The 20,230-nt window shown below is 37.5% G+C and overlaps 1 protein-coding gene across 2 annotated transcripts in view; it reads right to left on the reverse strand.

Moving 5' to 3' along the window:
- Positions 1–2,905: 2,905 nt before the first annotated feature.
- The window catches only part of NEDD4 (NEDD4 E3 ubiquitin protein ligase), a 64,244-nt gene continuing 46,919 nt past the window's right edge, over positions 2,906–20,230 (reverse strand). For both annotated transcript variants that reach the window (XM_075714548.1, XM_075714547.1), the window contains 18 exons: positions 20,070–20,135; positions 19,281–19,400; positions 18,623–18,829; positions 17,544–17,621; positions 17,250–17,304; positions 17,101–17,159; positions 16,035–16,100; positions 13,507–13,736; positions 12,774–12,895; positions 12,604–12,674; positions 10,930–11,025; positions 9,801–9,874; positions 9,592–9,652; positions 8,961–9,020; positions 8,758–8,865; positions 8,065–8,161; positions 4,786–4,858; positions 2,906–4,708 (listed from right to left, as the gene is read on the reverse strand). In XM_075714548.1, the coding sequence (XP_075570663.1) occupies positions 4,606–4,708; positions 4,786–4,858; positions 8,065–8,161; positions 8,758–8,865; positions 8,961–9,020; positions 9,592–9,652; positions 9,801–9,874; positions 10,930–11,025; positions 12,604–12,674; positions 12,774–12,895; positions 13,507–13,736; positions 16,035–16,100; positions 17,101–17,159; positions 17,250–17,304; positions 17,544–17,621; positions 18,623–18,829; positions 19,281–19,400; positions 20,070–20,135 (1,746 nt within the window). In that variant the 3' untranslated portion in view covers positions 2,906–4,605. The remainder of the gene's footprint in view (positions 4,709–4,785; positions 4,859–8,064; positions 8,162–8,757; positions 8,866–8,960; positions 9,021–9,591; positions 9,653–9,800; positions 9,875–10,929; positions 11,026–12,603; positions 12,675–12,773; positions 12,896–13,506; positions 13,737–16,034; positions 16,101–17,100; positions 17,160–17,249; positions 17,305–17,543; positions 17,622–18,622; positions 18,830–19,280; positions 19,401–20,069; positions 20,136–20,230) is intronic.

Raw genomic sequence — 20,230 nt, forward strand, 5'->3', positions numbered from 1 at the left:
AGGTTCCCGGTCGGGTTTTTCGGGTTCTGGAATCGGTACTCACCTGCAGAAGCCATCACCAGTGGCAGGGAACTGTTTTGCCTACAGCTCTCGAGGCTTGGAGCAAGCCCAGAAAACTACTACCAAAACCGCCCGAGAATCTTCAGTGCAGTGTTTTTAAAGCTGAGGAAAGCGAAACTATACCTGTTGCAGCCAGCTGGTCCCTCTTGTTACGGGCCAGTCCCTGCTCCAGAACTAGCATCTTGCCCAAGTCTGCCCTGAAAAGATAGTTTCTTCACTGATCTATGCTTTTTAACCAGATCTGCACAAAATCAAAAGAAGCGTGGCCAGCAGGTCGAGGGAGGCGATTCTGCCCCTCTGCTCTGCTCTGGTGAGACCTCACCTGGAGCACTGCGTCCAGCTCTGGGGCCCTCAGCACAAGAAGGACATGGACCTGTTGGAGCAGGTCCAGAGGAAGGCCACAAAAATGATCCGAGGGCTGGAGCACCTCTCCTACGAGGCCAGGCTGAGGGAGTTGGGGTTGTTCAGCCTGGAGAAGAGAAGGCTGCGAGGAGACCTTATTGCGGCCTTCCACTACTTAAAGGGGGCCTACAGGAAGGATGGGGAGAATCTTTTTAGCAAGGCCTGTTGTGACAGGACAAGGAGTAATGGATTTAAACTAAAGAAGAATAGATTTAGACTAGACATAAGAAAGACATTTTTTACAATGAGGGTGGTGAAGCACTGGAACAGGTTGCCCAGAGAGGTGGTGGAGGCCCCATCCCTGGAAACATTCCAGGTCAGGTTGGATGGGGCTCTGAGCAACCTGATCTGGTTAAAGCTGTCCCTGCTCACTGCAGGGGGGTTGGGCTGGATGACCTCTAAAGGTCCCTTCCAACCCAAAGCATTCTATGATTCTATGAAAATCTCTTACGAGATGTCAACCCTACATACTCCTTTTCAACAGATTGGTACATTTCGCTGTTGCCTACCTGGGAAATTTTTCTGCCTTGCCCCTCATCTGGCACCACTGGGTGTTAAGAGTAATGAAATGACAGTGTAACAAAGATGGCCATTAACACACAAGGAAGCAGCTGTTAAATTCTCATCTGTAATACCACGCTAAGTGGTCTGCAGCTGGCGCACAGAGCCACACTAGGAACAGTGTTCCTGGTGAAAAAAATAGGTACGCATTCATAGTAGCATCTTTGGAGTTGCCCCCCAAAATCTAAGTGTGTATTTGTTTCAGGGAATACGGAGGCGTGATATGCAGAAAATACAAGTACAAAGGGACACGCAGCAGATCCAGGACGGCATCACCCTGGTCGGCCAAGCCAGCACCCTTGTTTAGTTGTTCGTGACCCCCTCCAGCACACTCCCAGATTGCATCCCCCCTGCTGCACTTCCCACAGGTGCCAGGGTGTTTAGTCTCGGGTAAGAGCCAGGGTTTGCAATTTCAGGATTCCTTGAGATGCTTCGAGACCGCTCTGCCTACTTCCTCACGACAAACAGGTGGCCTAGGACCAGTCCCCAGCAGGATGTGTCCCATACTGGTGTCTCCTCTGGCCCAGACCCACAAAGCTCTGTACCCCTTCCACAGATCTCCTCGCATCCGAGCGGCTCCAGCCGTACAAGCCACGTCTCTTGCTCCTCCTGGTCCTTCCCTGGCTGCCTGTGAGTGTGTTCAGGCACATGATGTGGGCCCCCTTCAGCCTGTGGCATCCTCCACAAGGACTGCCTCGCTCCCATCACCCTGCCCCAGTAATTAGCACCATTGACCTCTCTTCTCCTACTTAACCACAAGCTGTTATCACCATTCCACAACAACCCTGGTTTAAAGCCCACAGAAGGGACTCTCTGCATTCTATCACCCACCACTTTTCAGCGTGAACACTTGGTTCAGGCCCATGTGGCTCTGAACCCTTCCCAACTTGTTCCCGTCTTCATCTATTACAGCACCATAGCAATTTTGTAAATTCATACCCAAGGGTGGGGGAGAAGCCTTTCTTCTGATGCCAGAAGTCACAAGCTTCCAGCTTCACCCATCTTGGGAATCTCCATCCACCACCTGCCCAAGTACGGCCTCCAGCTGCCCCTTCTTACTCCCACTGCATGGTTTGGTCTTTTGCCTCTACGAGGTCTCTGCGAAGACCCTTACAGCCTCTTGCTGTTCATCCTCCCCGATGCCACAAGTCTGCTCAATTCTCCTGATAGCTCTTTCATGGGGCCAACTCAGTGCCTTGCCACAGCAGAGCTCCTGCAAGGCAAGGCCAGCCCTGCCCCCGCTCCAGGGAGAGGCAACAGGTGCTCCCTGCGGCCCAAGACCTGGGACCTGGCAGCAACATCCTCCTCCGGCAGCATCCACCCATGCACCAGGGCTGCTTCCGCCAGCTGGCACTGGGGACCCAGCCCTGTGGCGCATCCGCATCACTGCTGAGCAGTCCATGCTGCCTGGAGAAGAGTTTCGGGGCCCCTTTCGCACCCCTGCCACGCTCACCACCAAAGTCTGTTGGCTGCAGGCCTGCTGAGCAGCCGAGAAGGGTGTTTCTATGGCAGGAGAGAGGAGCCTGACCCTCCCTCAGCAGCAGTCAGCTGGCATTTCTGGGGAGCCTCCACCTTTGCCTGTCTGCTGTGTAGCGTTTCTAGGCTGGCCATACAATGAAGGCTCACAGTGACCTAGAACTTTTAGAAAAATACAGTATTAATTTTTCAAAGACTGCACGTCTTGGGAGCAGAACACTAGGAAACAGCGCTGCTGCACCTCAACACCTATACAAAAGTAGCAGCGTACTGTCGTGGAACTGCTGCGCCGGTCCACCTAGGAGTACTAAAATTACTGAATTCTTGCTATTTCAAGACCGCTGATTTGCACTTCAAAGAACTGAGTCACAACTTATTAGAATAAACTTTTATTTACTGCTCTCAGGATCCTTATTTTATACTTTAAAGTATGCAACAAAACCTGCTACATTCAAATCTATACAGATTTACTGATATATCATTCATGTTTTACAAAACTGCATATAGATTTGGGAAATTTGTATAAGTTACCTTTATTTACATGTAATATTCTCAGCCCTAATAACCTACTCAAAGAATAAAACAAAGTGGGATTTTAAATATCCCTTAAGACCCATTACATTTGTTACATAATTTACATATCTTTATAGAGAGATGTGCTACACTTCCTTCTTGCATATTTATAAAGACTGTGACTAAACAGAAATTTGCTGGCCAAAGCTAGGTATTGTCATTTCCTCAGATCATAATGGTAATAAAATGTTAAAATTAGAGCAAGCCAGGTATGTAAACCAATTTTTAATTTTAGAACCAACTTTGCTAGTCATTTTAACCAGCACTTGCTCAAAAAAAAAAGTGTTAACATTAATACAAAAAATACCCACATTTACAAAAGAAATCCAACTAATATTTATATGACAAGTTGATCTACAATAAATTGCACATTGTTGGTTATGACTTTGGTTATACTGTATCAACAAATTTGGTTTCTAGACTAACTGTGGAGAAAAAAAAATATAAAAATGCAGCTATAGAAACTAGCATAACCTGTAAACATATTACAGAACCAAATTCTGCACCTGGTTACATGTGCATAACCTCCATGCAGTTCAGAGAAGTTTGCACATATCAGACTGCTGAATTTGGCCCAGAAAACCCTGTAAACATGTTCTTTATTGTTATGTAGTGCAATACTGCAAGAATGGATAATAAAGGCCTCTAACTACCAGTAACTGAGTGATATCCATAAAAATTTCACTTTAAGATTAATTTGTTGCAAAAGGCTAATTGAAAATATTATCCATTGTTGAACTACAAATCTATCAAAAGTGGTGAACACTCAGTAAACCAATGACAGTGTACAAATTCAGACAAAAAATTGATATAGTTTCTCATTACAATTCAGAATTATGCTGCTTGTCTGCTTTATATAAAAATCCTGGTTTTGTTACACTGTTTTAATAAAAGCAAGTTAGAAACAGAAATCTAACAAATAAAATGTGTCTGCAAGTCAATGTTCTGCAATCTGATGGCTGATAATGCAAACAAATGCTTTCCAACATTTTACCTAATATGCTGAATTATAAGGTGCTTTGGGCAGATCTGCAGCAAACAGCCTGAAGCAGCACAGATTATGATACTGCATTACATGAAGTTTGTTGGTTTTGGTGTTTGTTTTTGTTTGGTTTTTTTTTTTAAAAACAGTTTAATGATTTCAGTTGTTCCTCTTAAAGCAGCAATTCAAATTTACATCCTCTGCAAAGATTTCTTCACAGTTTTACTTCAGTAGTTTACTGCAGGACAGTCTGTCAAATACTGTAGAAGAGGCAACTGCTTAAAAACATTTTTGTTTTTGACTTACTTGGCACTGGCCCATCCAATGTGTGTATTGTAGTTATTAGCAAAGTACACAAAACTGTGGAAATGGCAAAATACATTTTCAAAAGTTAGTGAATTTTTAATACTTACTTACTTTACAAGTGATACTATGAAGATTCAATAACCAATGTGACTAAATACAATGGTAGTCCCTGGAAAATTCAAATTTGTTTGTAAACCCTTAAAATGAAATTGCAGCACTGGACCGATATAATTTATGTCTGTGTCTTAATCAACCCCATCAAAACCCTGAGTATTTTCAATCGCTAGAAGAAGCTTATCCCATAAATCTTCAAACGAGTCATATGGAGGCAAATCCAAGCGATTAAAGCTGAAAAACAGATGAAAACTCTTAAGTATTTTATCACTCTCACTAAAGGTCATAATTTACCTAAATCAAATACTCACCAGGTGTGAGCTCTTGGCAGTTTTTCAGGGGTACCCCACTGTTCAACTGTAAATAACTGTGGTCCATTTGAACCTGCAGAAAAGAATACATCAATTTTCACCCCGTTATGAGGTTCTTTATAATTAGAAATTCAAATTTTGAAATATTTTTGGGTTTTGTAATCAAGTTCTGGCATTAGTAGGAGCCATCTATATGAATCAAATACAGTCTATAGTAATGGTCAATAATCCCAATTCAGTTGTATTTTAATTATTTCTTGCTATATCTTAATTTCAAGAGACTTCTACACCTTAAGCTCAGAAGTCTAAGACTTAAATGCATATGCATAGTAGTTGGCATTGAAAATTTTATGCAGAAGACAGTTTTATACTGTATAAATTTTGCATGTAAAAATTTAGACATGTTTATCACAATGTGCCAAGTTATATAACCTGCCAGAAAGTATTCAATGTCCACCTTTACCTACGCAACAACACAGTAGAGTAACTGAGAACTTTTTGAAACACAGTGACCGTATGTGTAATTCAGGGATGTACATATGCACCTGAGAGAACTTTTTTTGGCTAGCAAGTGCAGCTCCAGCTATGCCTGTGCCTTCAGCAACTGTCTTACAGTATGTCATATCTGAAAGTTTCTTGGACCTCTCAACTCCCGCCAAGTGGATGCAAAGGGCATTTTGTAACCATTTCCTTAAGCTGTTGAAAGCATTTGTGTATGTCTGGAGAAGACTGTGTAGTTAAAAAAAAACCATCAAACACTGTCTTGTCAGATAATGGGAGATTATTGCTGATGATGGGTGTCTTCTGACTATTCTACAAAGAGACCATCAATAGTTAGAGAATTGTATTCCAAGGCAGGTGGCTACCCAAGAATGAGTAGCCTTCTGATTCTGAAATAGGAAGATGTGAAACATGTTTCAGATTAAAGATGAGCAGTAGTAATGAGAACAGGTTGACCTATGAATACAGCTGAGGTGTAAGTGCTGTGCAGAGTACCTTTCAACCTATGAAATGAGTTCGGTTTTACAATGCAGACAGACACCTTCCTCTTTTTTCTTTTACTATATAAGTTACAATTGTCAATTCAATTGTCACTTGTGGTTTTATGGAGACATGAAAAAAAGAGACGTATACACACAATAAAATTAAATGATATTATGATAACATGTAATAATGTACACTGTAGAAGTGGATTCAGAAGAAGATGTTAGCCAACTTACATACAGAAACAAAAAAAAACAACCAGCAAAAAACCCAAGACAATTCAACCCAAAGATGAAAATAAGACCCTTTCACAACTACTAACATAGACAAAAAGGTAGGAAATACTAATCAATACACAGAAACTATACTTCATACAAGTCTAGTGAGTGAACTAGACAGATGAGAGCAGACACTGAGCACTTCATCCTAAAATACTGTGAGAGACACAGATATGTCAGCAGTTGTGCAAACACTTCCAGCTCCTCTTCTTTACTTTCTTCTTTGGGTTACATGTTTCTTCAGTGAAGAAGGCTGGTTAGAAAAAGGTAACTAGTAAGAACGCCTGGAATAAGGCTGAAGCAGAGAAGCAGCTCTATGACTGCCAGTGCATTTTACCATGTGACAAGAAGATAAAACTCCCTTTTAATAGCTAGGTATGAGTAAGTCTTCATTTTAGCTACCCAACTAATTAACTAGAGGCTGACAAAGCAGGGTGGGGGGAAGACAAGAAATACAAGAAAGCCACGTCTGTTCATGCCCTAGTTCTCAAACTCGGGTGGATTTGCCCCTGCACACGAAGCGCTGCCCTTTTATGAGCAGAAATGGCTCTCTGGGCCACAAGAGGGAGATCTCGCGCCAGAAAGCCAGCTCTAGGACGGCAGCCCCAAGGTGGGAAGGGAACAGCCACAGGGGCAGCAAAAGGCCACGTACCAGCACGAAGCACTGAAGAACCACCTATAGTTCTTCAAATACAAGCAGGTACTGGAAATGTGATTGTGATCATTACTGGGGTTTAGTGAGGATGGCGTGCTGGCCACAGTAAAGCAGAAATAACTGTAAGAGAAAGAAACAAAGCACTGTGCAAGACAACTGCTAATTTAATTTTTCATTAATGAGTGAACAGAACTACAGAAACTGGGACTCGGCTAGAAGACTGCCCAAGGATATCCTAATCCCTGGGCAGAAGGGAGCCAAGAGCGTTAACAGTTTCTTTCCCTGTATCATTCCTTAGTTCTATCTATGGTAGTGTTTTTAGACAAATACACAAAAATCTACAGGCAGCAGAATTCTGATTGGGTTCCACTGCGATGAGCATGTGCTGTAACTCCAACAGTACCAAGGTTCAGGTGCAACAGCAGACACATGGCTCAAGTCTGCTAAGGGCGCTGTCCTTCCCATTGGAACTCACAACTCATTCACTGATGCAATGGAAAAAATAAACCAAGTATTTACGATGAAAATGAAGAGAGGGAGAAATGAGGACACATGGTGGGTGGTATTTGTTCACAACTCTAGTGTTTTATAAACAAATCACTGTCTTGTTTACAAAGAAGGAAATGTTTATTCAATTACACAAGTTAGACTTCTGTCATTTGCATAGGATGTCAAGCACTTTTAGCCTTAATAAAGTAGTCTATGGCAGCTTCCCATAAGCAAAACACCCCCAACCTTTGTGGGCTGTTCTATCCACTTGCCCACAGTCTTTCCACAGTGGGTTTTCTGGCTTTGGTATTAATATCCGCTCCCCGCTGCCATCTGCTTGTTTCAGTCTCTGCATTGTAGGTTCACTACTTTTCTTTTGGCATTATGTTTAACTTGTGTCATTTCAGCGGTCCTCTTTATAGAGTATATCCTTACAACCAATTTATCTGTACAACTGTGGCTTGTGAGCAGATAAAAGCAGTTGGGAGAATTTACAAGAATCTGAAGTTAACTGCTGATGCCAGCATGTCTTTGTGATCACATCTTAGATAACTGAGAATTGTCTTCAGGCTCAAATCACATGTTAAACACGGATTTTTGCAGCTCTCTAGAACTTTGAAATCCACATTCATTTGAGAAGTCCTATACATTTAAAAACTTCCAAAAACAAAATTAAAATGAAGTATTTGTAGAACACGGGAAACGTGATCTAAGCAACTGTTCTCTAACTTTGCTTCTTACAGCTGCCAATATATACTCATTTTTAAAGCAAAATTTGAAAAATAACGTGCCTATGTTTGAAGTCAAGTGTCATGACAATGTTGGTATCATGTTCTCTGTAACTTAATTGTGAACATAATCGTAAGTACTCACCATACAGCTCAGCAAACCCATTCATAGGTACGCGTGATGTGCCAGTAACAAACTGAAGTAATCTTATTCTCTTTTCAGAGTCCATCATTAAGACTGCCTATGTATGATAATGATTAAAGATTTATTTTTAAATTAAGGTTTTAAGCCAGCAGATTTATGCAACATAGTTTCTATGTCTAAATCATTATCCTTTATATACATGCATTTTTTTTTAGTGACACACGTAGTCTACTTCTCTGCCTATTGCTAAAAGCTATGAAATCAACAATTTTTTAATGGCACTGTAACGAGTACAGTTACTGGTTTAGCAGGCTGTTAAAATACTTCCCTTGAAGATTTGGCCCCTACTTTCTTTGAAGTTTCCTGATGTTATGAACTAGCAGCCAAATTCCTGTAATTTATTAAACAGAAGAGTTTAACACCTCTTCAGTGTAACCATGCCAGAAAAACCTACACAGAAATATTTTTAACCCCAGGCAGACAGGGATTTTTTTTGTAAAAGCAAGCATCAGTAGTGTATTTACATTCTTACCATGCATCTCATATTTAGTTTTCTTACTATCTTTCTCAGGAGTTTTAATGGCCAAATATTTACCTACCTATTGATGAATCACATGATAAACTAGCATAGCTGAAAGGCAGCAGCTTTTGAACAGGTTTTAAGAAAAAAAAAATAGTAGAACTTCACGATACCTTCCAGAACCACTGTATTACTTGATGGTTTATATTGTAGCCATTTTTGTATTTTGTATGCAGTTTCCAATCAGCCACATCCACATCTCCTAGTCCACACATTAATAACTACACAGATAAAAAAAAATAAAAAATCCACCAAGGTTTAAGTCAGTAACATTAAATTTCAACATAATTTGTCTTCTTTTCCATGATACACTTACCTCTAGCTCATTTTCATCAAAAATTTTAATCAGATCCTGCGGTATTAGTTCAAAAAAGCCCTAAAAAGATGAGGGAAGTTTTTAAAAGTCAAGTCAACGTTATTTAAGCATTTTTGTTCACTGAGAACGATATTTAGATTCTTTAGTAAACAGAGCCAAAGCAATACATCAAATACAGATGTTTGGACCCCAGCAGTCTCCAGTTTGGTTATAGTACTTTTAATTCTGACTTATCTTGCATCTTTATCATGCTGCACGGAATGGTGAATAGAGCAGTCTGAACATCATTTATACAAATAAAGATAAACCAGTTAGTTTAGTTTAATTCTATTAGTTTGATTTAATTTTCATTTCTGCACAGTTCATTAAATAGTTTGCATGACAGCTAAAGCTGTCAGCCAGGATTGAGAAATAAAGACATTTTTCAATATGAATTAAACACCTCAGTAAAAATATACCAAAAAAGATTTAAGTCTGAAATAATTCAAAGCTGACCCTACAAACAGTATCACTGCCTTTTTTATACCTGTGACAACATTATCTGTGGGTCTTCAGGATGTCCAAAAAAGCTTGTCTTAAGATTAGATGCAACAAATTCTTAGAAGAATTTCTTTTGTAATTAAAACTATACCTCTTTAAAGGCTGCCATTTGTTTCTGTACTCTGCTCACAAATCTCCACTGAATTACAAGACTGTAAAAAGACAAAACAAAAATGTTCAAAATAAAAGCAATTCATATACAAAGCAACAACTTCCTTTTGTTAATACAACTAACACACAGCCCCTATTGCTAGACGGACAATCCAGTGAGATACATTGCACATCGTGACTACTACTTACTGAATGTAGTCTCTCTTGTTCTTGTTGGTGACAACTATTTCTGATCCACCACTTTTCAGTTCATGTTGATGGGTCTAAATGCAATACATCAGAATAGGTCTTAAATGAGATATGTATGTAACAGAATTCAGATGTTAATATTAGATAATTTAGTTAATTCTTGAAGACTGCAGAATTTGATAACTAGGAGAAACAGAACCAGTTTAAACAGGTCACCTGAATAAATAAAGAGTTTGGTTGATTGTTTTTAAAAAAATGTATTATTCAGGGATGCCAGACTGCAATGGAGCAGCCTGCATTTTTTCTGACCTGCTACAATAAATCACCTAAATTTGCACACAAGTTCTCAGTAATGGGGACTTCACTAACTGCATGTTCAATGACCCAGCCTTTTTTTCCAAATCTCAAGGAAAAACACTTACAGAACAATTTCAGCAATGGTCCCAGTAAATAAGTGAAATCAGTATGTGTATCTGTTACATAATGATTTATAATACTAGAACCTCAATAGACAAATACCTCATTTTCTGTTCATTATGGATGTGTATTTTCACGCTCCTACTTAGGATCACTTCAGTTACACAAGACCACAAAGGCTATTATCCTACTTAGATCTAGTTGGCACCTGTAATTTGGAATTTTTATTCAAGACCTGTGGTATTTCTAAATGACTCATCTTGGATAGCTTTCTATGTGACAACAAATTTGTTTATTCCATAGTTTTTTAGTACACCTTAGAGGAAAAAAAAATATTATTATCTCCCAGTGAAATTTATGATTCCAACCATTTCCAAAAGAGCTCATCCTTTCCAGCCAATCATATAAAACCAACCTCCACTCCAGATTAAGTAATGGGACTGTGGATACTTTAGTCTCATTGCATTTACAGCAACAGCTACATTTCAATACAAGCATTATTTAAGAATAAAGCACGAGCTATTTTTTGAAGCTCTGCTTATTTCCAAGTCCTTTATCACATCATGGCCAGGCTAACAGAGCACTGTCATGAGCATATGCCAGCTAAAAGAAGCTGAGTGAACAAACCAGCATGACTATGAAGGGTTTTTCTTAATACGATACAGATAAAATCAGCTAATTTCACAGGTCAAATGTACATAAACATACTAACCTGACCAAAAAGTTCTTCATCAACTATAAATCTGAGGTCCAGTTCTGTCGGATCGTTTTCAAGAATCCATCTCAGAGAATTGTAATATTCACTATCCTAAGAGAGAGAATTACAAAATAGTAAATACAAAACAGAGTAGCCAACTTCTAAGCTACAAGAGGCTTTATTACAGTCCAGTGAATGCTGGTACCTAGGATAATCCTGTACTGGATACAGAGACTCTGCAATGGTACAAAGCTACAAAGACCTTTAAAGACATTTGAAACCTGAAGACTCAGCAATTGCAGAACTAAAAATTTCTCACGTAGCAAAAAGGTGATAAGATGTCACAGCATTATCTGAAATAATGTATTTTGGACTCTTCTCTGTCTCTCATCCTTTATTTATCTTCTCTTTATTGTTAGGCATTACTACAAAGAGCCTTAGGAAATGAAAATTAAGATAAAGCCAATCTCATCCTGGGCTGCATCAAAATTGTATGGCCAGCAGGTCAAGGGAGGCAATTCTCCCCCCTACTCCGCTCTCGTGAGACCCCACCTGCAGTACTGTGTTCAGCTCTGGGGTCCCCAGCATAAGAAAGACATGGACCTGCTCAAGCCGGTCTGGAGGAGAGCCACAAAGATCAGGGGGCTGAAGCACCTCCCCTATGAGGCCAGGCTGAGGGAGTTGGGGTTGTTCAGCCTAGAGAAGAGAAGGCTGTGAGGAGACCTTATTGCAGCCTTCCAGTACTTAAAGGGGGCCTAGAGGAAAGATAGGGAGCAACTCTTCATCATGGGGTGTAGTGATAGGACAAGGAGTAATGGTTTTAAACTGAAAGAGGGTAGATTTAGCTTAGATATTAGGAAGAAATTCTTTACTGTGAGGGTGGTGAGGCACTGGAACAGGTTGCTCAGGGAAGTTGTGGATGTCCTCTCCCTATAGTGTTCAAGGACAGGTTGGATGAGGCTTTGAGCAACCTGATCTAGTGGAAGGTGTCCCTGCCCATAGCAGGGGGGTTGGAACTAGGTGATCTTTAAGGTCCCTTCCAACCCAAACATTCTATGATTCTATAGTACTGAAAAAAAAAAAAATCAGGACACATCTATAAATCTATTACTCAGAAACAGATAAGACCTATATTCTGTATTCTTATAGGACAGCAAGCCCAGTAACAGATGAAAGAGATTGAATTTAAAAAAAAAAAATTAAATAATAATAAAAAAATCACTCTGCCCACAACTACTCTAGATAAGAACCATTATCAGGGAAACAAACAAATAAGAAAATTTTAAGGACCACGCTTTCCTCTAAAAATGTTAGATTGTATCACTCATTAATATTTCCAGTCTCTGAAAGTATAAGAATACGTGTCTTTTTAATAATCAAAAGACACAAACTAATTTAAAAAACAGGTTGAGACAGGGATTCCAAAGATATTTATATATTTAAGAACCTTAGTGTCTAAAAATATTTTAAGAAAACATCATAGAAAGTTTAGAGTCAAGTTTTCAATATAGCTTAACTGATTTAAACCAGAGTCTAGGTCTCTCTGATTTTCACTGGAAGTTTTAATTCCTGTACAACTTACAGACTTATAAAAGATGTAGCCTAAAATTTCTTCGAATTACCTTCACAATGTCATTAAAGATATATATAAAAAAATTAACATGATACATGATAAAGCAAATTACGTACCACAGACTCCATATCATGAAGCGTTATTGGTTTTTGGAGCATCATCTTGTAAAAAGGACGAATAAAAAAGGCTTTAAAGAAGAACAAATAAATTGAACAGTATGTAACTTAAAATTCAAAATACGCACAATATTAATCTAAATACCATATTACATAAAATAAATACTAACCATCCAAAAGTTTGCCATGGTAAACAGCCATTCCAGCTACACGACCTATAAACTTGAAATAAGAGAGATGATCTTCATTGCAAAGTCCAGAGTTTGGATTGATCTGAAGAGTATAGTTATCTCTGAAGTTGAGGGAGTGACCAGGGAAGAGAAAGAAAAACAAAATGTTGTACTATTGGAACAGTGCCACATTTGAAGATTTGAAAGACATCACTGGTTAAATCAGGTATGACTTTTCAGGAAGTTGAAAAAATAGTATTTGGATTAATAAGTCACTAATCTAATATTAAACAATACTTAACAGAAGATTCTGTTAGCATAGCAGAAATTAACAGTTTTGAAACATCACAAACTACCTTTGTAAGTAAGAGATATACCAAAAAGAAAGTCTTAACTCTTGTTAATTTTAAAATAGTCAGAATAACATTCTCCGTGTTATTTGTTAAATACTACCTCTTCTGTAAGTAGTAGATGGTTGCAAGCATATGCTTGTCTATGCAAAGATGACATGGCTTATGTTAGACTGCTAAAAAAAAAATACACGTACTGTCTCCACATTATTCTTCTGTCAAACAAAGAACTAAGTGCAGAATATTGCAGTTACTAACAACTAAACCCCCCTAGACAGTTGAGGGTGGGGGGAGGGAAGTAATTCCATTCTTAAAGTAGGTATGAGAAATTCAATTGATCTGCTTTCCCTAGTCTTCATGTCTTCTAGACCTGTATTACTTACGTAGCCGAATATTCGAACAATCCATAATAAGGATTAAACATTTCTTTAGAGAGAAGGAAGAACCATTCCCTGGCCACTCCGCCATAGTCTAAACCTTTTTCACCATCAAATTCAATCCAAAGTCTTGCTTTAAGGAAATCTGCTCTCTTTACAGCTATAATTCTTCTATAAGAATCTTCAAGGATTGTTGTGCGATGAATTTTCATTTCAAATCTATTTGGAATATCACTCTAAAAAAAAAAAAACCACAAACAAAAAACCATAGAATAATAGAACAAAACCCAGCATCTTTTAGTCTTGCAGAATATGCAAATTCTGTAAACAGACAAAGAACGGCACACAAATCCTTTTTTTTAATAATCTGGGAACATTACACAATATGATTGATAAGAGGCTCTATTTATGTACAATTCAACTAGCATGCAGAGTTTCAGATACTAAGTTCTATTTCATACCAAGAAAATTGAGTTAAAATAAGTTCTTACTAGTAACAGCATATGCTCAGTTGTTCTGCATGGAGCAAGGCATGGAATCTTTTTTAACACTGAAAAGTCATCATATTACAAGCTTGATTAAAAAAAAAAGCTCAGAGTTTATAAATATAATTACTTTGGAACAGTTTTACCTGACTTATTTCACCTTCTATATTCTATATTCAGTTCACATAGTTCAATATTCTAACTATAAGGCTAGGTGTCCCGTTCTTTTACTTAAGACATACATAACAAACAAGTATTCCTACAATATTAAAATAAAAATCAGTCCACTTCAAATTTTATGTCACAGAAACAAATCACAAGGTTTATATTTACTATCGTATAGGAAAATATTTAAATAAAAATATCCAAGGAGCTTGTATTTGCTGCTGAGCTTTCAGAGTAAGTCCCTAATAAACCAGGAATAAAACTTTGCTGAATCATTAAATCACTATATGCGAACAGAGTATTTTCATGATTTCACTTGTTTCCAGCCAATTTATTTCAGCAATTACTTCAGGCAAAATTGAGAAATTCAGTGAAAGTGGGAACAGGAAATTTCAACTCATGTTGCTCTATGACTAGATTAGGATGATGCAATGAAACTCAAATATATTCAAATTTCAAAGAACTAGTCACACACTGAGCAGAAATAATGAATTTCTGAACACAGAAATATTTAATAAATCAATCTGAAGAGCACATGTTCAGATATGCTTCCTTTTCATTTTCTTATACTCTTTAAATAATCTATCCTAAATGTCCCAAATAAAAAAAAAATTAGAATGCTGTATTTAAAGGTAATGCCTATTTATAGCCAACAACAGCTTGATCCAAACTACAAACAAAGAATAATTACTTGGGGTGGGCGAGCACATTATTTGTCATTTTCCAAGTTGCAAAATACTGTACAATATTGTAACTCTAATTTACATGGTGACTGAAATATACAGGTCTTTTTTATCATTTCAGAAAGCAGTAAATATCCCTAAACTAAAAAAAAAAAAAAAAATTCCTGTTTTTAGTTGCAAATCAACTTTTCAGCAAAAAAGTTCAAGCAATATTAAAATCAATTACTAAAAGCAAACTTAGCTGATTAAAATAGTATTCAAAAATTAAATCTCAAACTAAATCGAGCCATTATCCTAATCGTCTTTTAGGTATTTGTGAATGCTTAAAAGGCAATAGCAATATAATGTATACTTTAAAATCTACATGTGTATTTAATTCTTAAATTACTACGATTATATTGTGTGGCTGAGCTGTCTGTCACTTCTCAGATTAGGATAATGACATATGAATGAATTCCAAGCTTGTTTGAATAGGAACACAAAAAACGAGGTGCATATATAATTGTATGCAATTTACATGTCAGCTCAAATGCATACGTTTCAGAAAGGCTAGAGACAGACTTGGTAGGTGAAACGTGAAGTATGGGTCTAAACTCAAAGGCTGTTATTATATATATGTAAAATATCTCCCAAGGATACCAAATTTGATTGCAGTTGTGCAAAGACTCATTGTTATCTGGATATCCAGATGCTATTTACAGTCTTTTATGCTATGTGTTATAAAAATATCTGGCACTGCCACCTGAAACTAGAACTTGAGATTCATAAACTTGATGTTAAAGCTATAACAATCTAGCCTGATCAAGATGACAGTACAGATTTCTATCTGAACAGTCTAAAATCTACTCTGTGAACTTCTAGTTCCATATTCTGAGTTCCAAAAACTAGATCAGTGATTTCCAAACTCTTCTGTTGCCAGCCTACTTCCAGGTTCACAACTGTTTTAACCTTTTAGATTTTCTACCTTTTCAACTAGATTGCTTACAGTCTCATCACTGCATAAAGTCACAAACCCTACTGTTAGATTAAATGCTAATTGTTACCAAGTCACTGCTTCACAAATGTGTTTGTGACCAGACAGTGAATCTACCTTCCCTAAGCAGGTTACAAAGTTCAATTTCCTTTCACTGTAACCTAAGCTTTCCTTTGTTTAGGGGTGTAAGTTTCTTAACTTTCTGCTGGATTCCTGCTGATTACTAACCTGTTTCTTCAATTTCTTTCTGAAGAACTCATACTTCCGCTTATAGTCCCTGGAGTAAGGCACAGCCTTTGAAAGAAAAAAAAAAGAAAAAAGAAAAGAAAAAAAAGTGCTTGTGATACTCCAACAATGTAATAACACACTAATCTGTATTTGTGAAACATAGACAATGCATTTAAGTTCTGAGAAAACAGGAATATGTGTTTTACTAAGCATCAGGGAAGACTTTCAATTTATAAATATATGGGGAGTTCAAAACATCTGGAATGAAAAGTATTTCTTTGTTCAGATCATTTGTTCTCATCAGTTCCATAGAATTTATCCTGTATTTTACTATTAGCTGATGTGACTGACTAAGCTCACTGACTGGCCCAGATCAAAGTGACCAAAAAGCCTTTGGTGACTTACATAACGCATAGTCTTTCCTTGCTGTATCATGAGAGACCTGGCTACAAACACCTCTATTTTCCATGGACAGAGAAGGTTGTTTACATATGTGGGCTATTAATAAACACAGATATCAGTTGAACACTAAAACCCATCTATAATTATAATGTGTACCGTCTTTGCAATTAGTCCTTGTAATTTTGGACTTCAGATTAAGTATCAAGGCTAGATAATTATTTTTCAGTTGGAAATTAATTTAATTCCTTTTAAAGCCATTAAAGCCTTTTTTTTTTGCCTTTTTTTTCAAGTTGTATTGGGGTGGGCACTTGGCATCCAGCCAGGGTCAACCCGCCAAAGTTTATTTCATGAATTGAGCTAGTTTTATTTTGGACACTGTGGATAAAAAAAAATAAAATAAAGTTTCTTACCCATTTCAAATCCCCCCCCAATCTATAAAGAAACTTTCTTACTACTATGGGAAATTATTTTTCTTACTGGCATTTAAAGAGCATTTCGACAGAAAGCTTTCTAAACAGTCTTTAAAAAGAAATAAAAACGCCTTGTTCAAACACAGTAGACATTTCATCTTCTACACTGAGTACCTGACAAATGGCAAGAGTTTGTTTGGATTCTAGTAACAATATTCTTGAAAAATATGTAAAGATACATATGGAAAACTTACTGGTCCAGTTATTGCCACATTCTGCAGTCGAGGATCCTCCCATTGTGTTTTCTTTGTATCTGCAAGATATTTCTTAATTAGTTCCATTAATTTAGATAATGTTCAGAAATAAAATTATGAGTGTGGGGAGAATAATACATTGTACATACTGTGGTTTATGAAGAATATTCTTCCATCTGTGTGAGTTCTCTCCTCCCACCCTGGCTGTAAGAAGGAGACACTTTCATTATAACTTTCTGACCATATAGTTTGCATAGAACTCAACATGATCTGTAGTTGGGGGCATTCTCCCCCTCCATCTACTCTCAGCACTGGAATTCAAAATAGAGTATTTTTGTATGAAAAGAAGTAGGCTGCATTTTCTCACATGCAAGTTTTGATAGTGCTAATTTAAGTATTTACATTGCTTTATCTGCAAAGCAAGTATAAAACAATTTACTTACTGGTAACGGGCCCAGGTCTACTGGATCTAGGGAAGTTTTTCTCCTCGGATGAGCAGAAATTTTCAGTCTTGGATCTTCCTTTGAAAACAAAACAAGCAGCATGTTAAAATCCTTCTGTTGTTTTGTTTTGCTTTTAATTTTTTCTTCTTTATTAATGATTGTGTAAAGAATATGCCTAGTACCAATTGTTGCATATTCTGCAGCCAGGTAGTTTCTTGGGGATTCTCAGTCCTCCAGTAGTTTACAATCATCTTCTAGTGACCTCTCATTTATTTTTTTATATATATATATATATAAAAAAATATCCCTCATTCAACTCACTTTTAGTGTAATTGAGTCGAATTAATCTTTCCATATCGTTTCTGGCACACCTTGTACTTTTGGGTTTGGTGGTTGGCTTTTTTTGTTGGTTGGTTGGGTGGTTTGGGGTTTTTTGAGGGGTAGAGGGAAGGCATTTGTGTTAAATGAGGTCCTGAAGACATGAATATTAATTTTGAATTAATTTAATGCATTTCGCTGTTTCTGTTTCACCTGACAGTAATACTGACCTACTCTTTAAATGCTTAAGTCCATCTACTTGCATTGCCACTCTGTAGAACTGTAGCTGTACAACTCCCTCATCTATATTGTAGCTGCACCTGGCCTTCCTTCTTAAGAATTCACAGAAATCTGTGTTGTGCACTGTACCAGATGACAAATTCGAGGTAATGGGTTTCCTGTTGAAGGTAAGTTTACCAAACTGACTTCTGTTAACAGCACATATAAGCTATCACAGTTTTACAGTTATGTCATAAGTGTCATTTAGGAGATGCTTTACATCTGCGAAACAGATTCCTATATACATCAGCATTTTCCTCCTTCCAAGCTAAACTTTCAAGTACCAACACAGTTTGTAAAATTCATAATGTTCTACTCATGATAGATATTTTAAATGACTTTGCATTTTTATTACATATGCTCTGTAACAGACATGACACAGCTACCTTGGCACTAAAGAAATCTACAGAAGCTTGCTGAAAGCAGCAAAGCTTTGACTTGAGAGGAACTACAATTTCAGTCCATGAGACAGTTTCCATTACCCATGTTGTAGTTTTGGTATTGTGGTCAATAAAGAATGGTCTCCCATTGGGTGCATGTCGGACTTCCCAGCCTTTAGGGAGAAATCCTTGCTCCATTTCAGGCTGCTGCTGAGAAGACTGTTGCGATGAATCACTTGACGTTGCTTGTGGTTGTCTTCCTATAGAAATACTTTGTGCAGCAGACAACTGACCTGTTTCCATAGCAATCTAAGGTAAATGACCCCAAAAAAAAGGGAAAAAAAAAAATCAAAGCCCTATAGAGCAATATGTTTTTTCTATTAACATATATTTTTGACTTATGAAAGCAGTTTCATAAAGCAAGTGCCAGACAGTACATAAATTTGTTTAGTCTAATATCAACAACATTGACTAACACTCACTGATTATGCTACCAAGGTTAAAAGATGTCTTTCAGGCTTCTCAATCAGCTATCACTCTCCAGAAGGCTTTCTTGGTACATTAATAGTAGTGTGACTTGCCATAAACATTACTGTTCCCAACTCTCCTTGCATTTTCTCAGATATTTTATGTAGTGCTTCACCGGTTTACGCCTTTCGCATGTTCTGTTTCAAGAGGTCTCTAAACTTTACTTCTAATATGTGAGATGTTTAAAAGGTTAAATGAATAAAAACATTAGTAATTAGAAGACAGACAGTACCTGTACAACTGGCTTTATCCAGGTAGTGGTTCTAGAATTGTGATCTATATAATATGACCTCCCTTTTTCATCTTGTCGTTCTTCCCAGCCTGGGGGTAATCCAGATGAAGTAGGCAGTAACTAAATATTAGTGATAATAGAAGAAAAACAGTTAAGAAAAACTACGAAACTGCCTGCGAAAAGGCTTTCCTCTGTCAAATTAAAACAAAACAAAACTGTAAGCCAGAAGGTTCATGATTTTTGCAAACTGGATAAAATAGAAAAGTCCTTACTGAATAGTATGAAGTGACAGGTTTGGTTTTTTTTTTTTTTTAATTCAAGCACCTCATCTAAAAAGATTCATTTATATACTTGGTTTAGACATGGCTGATCCAGCCTAGTACTTCTGGCTATGAGCTCATAATTTGCAGTGTCACCATGAAAACATAATGTAAGGATGGTGGTACAGTTTTTAATTATAAAGCAAACAATTCGAAAAACAAAACTCTTATCTTCACGGGAAGACTAATTCCTTGTGCAGGCTCTATCTATGCATTAAGCTAACGTTAAACCAAAACCACAAAGTTGGAACATGAAAGCTTTACAACTGAACTCCAATCTTGCTAGACTCATAACTGCAATTTTGTCAGGACAGCTGCCAGAAGCAGAAGGCCAAATCTCATTTAAAATGTCAGCACATAATACACAGTTTAGAAAAAAAAAAAAAAAAAAAAAAAAAGTAGTTTTACATGAAGAAAATCCTTCAGCTTCTCTGCTACACAAGCCTGTGTTTTCTGGAAAATGACATACCACTGGATGTGCAGGCTGCTCTTCAGCTCTGTATGTTTGCAGACTACCTCTTCTGCTGGAATGGTTCTTGAAGTAGTGAAGAGGAATGACATTATTAGCTATTATTGCATCTTTAAGGATGGCAGCAACAGTCAACAATGGTTATCACAGTTTAAAGTATT

Source organism: Pelecanus crispus, chromosome 7 (genome assembly GCF_030463565.1).
Source record: "Pelecanus crispus isolate bPelCri1 chromosome 7, bPelCri1.pri, whole genome shotgun sequence".
Taxonomy (NCBI): Eukaryota; Metazoa; Chordata; class Aves; order Pelecaniformes; family Pelecanidae; genus Pelecanus; species Pelecanus crispus.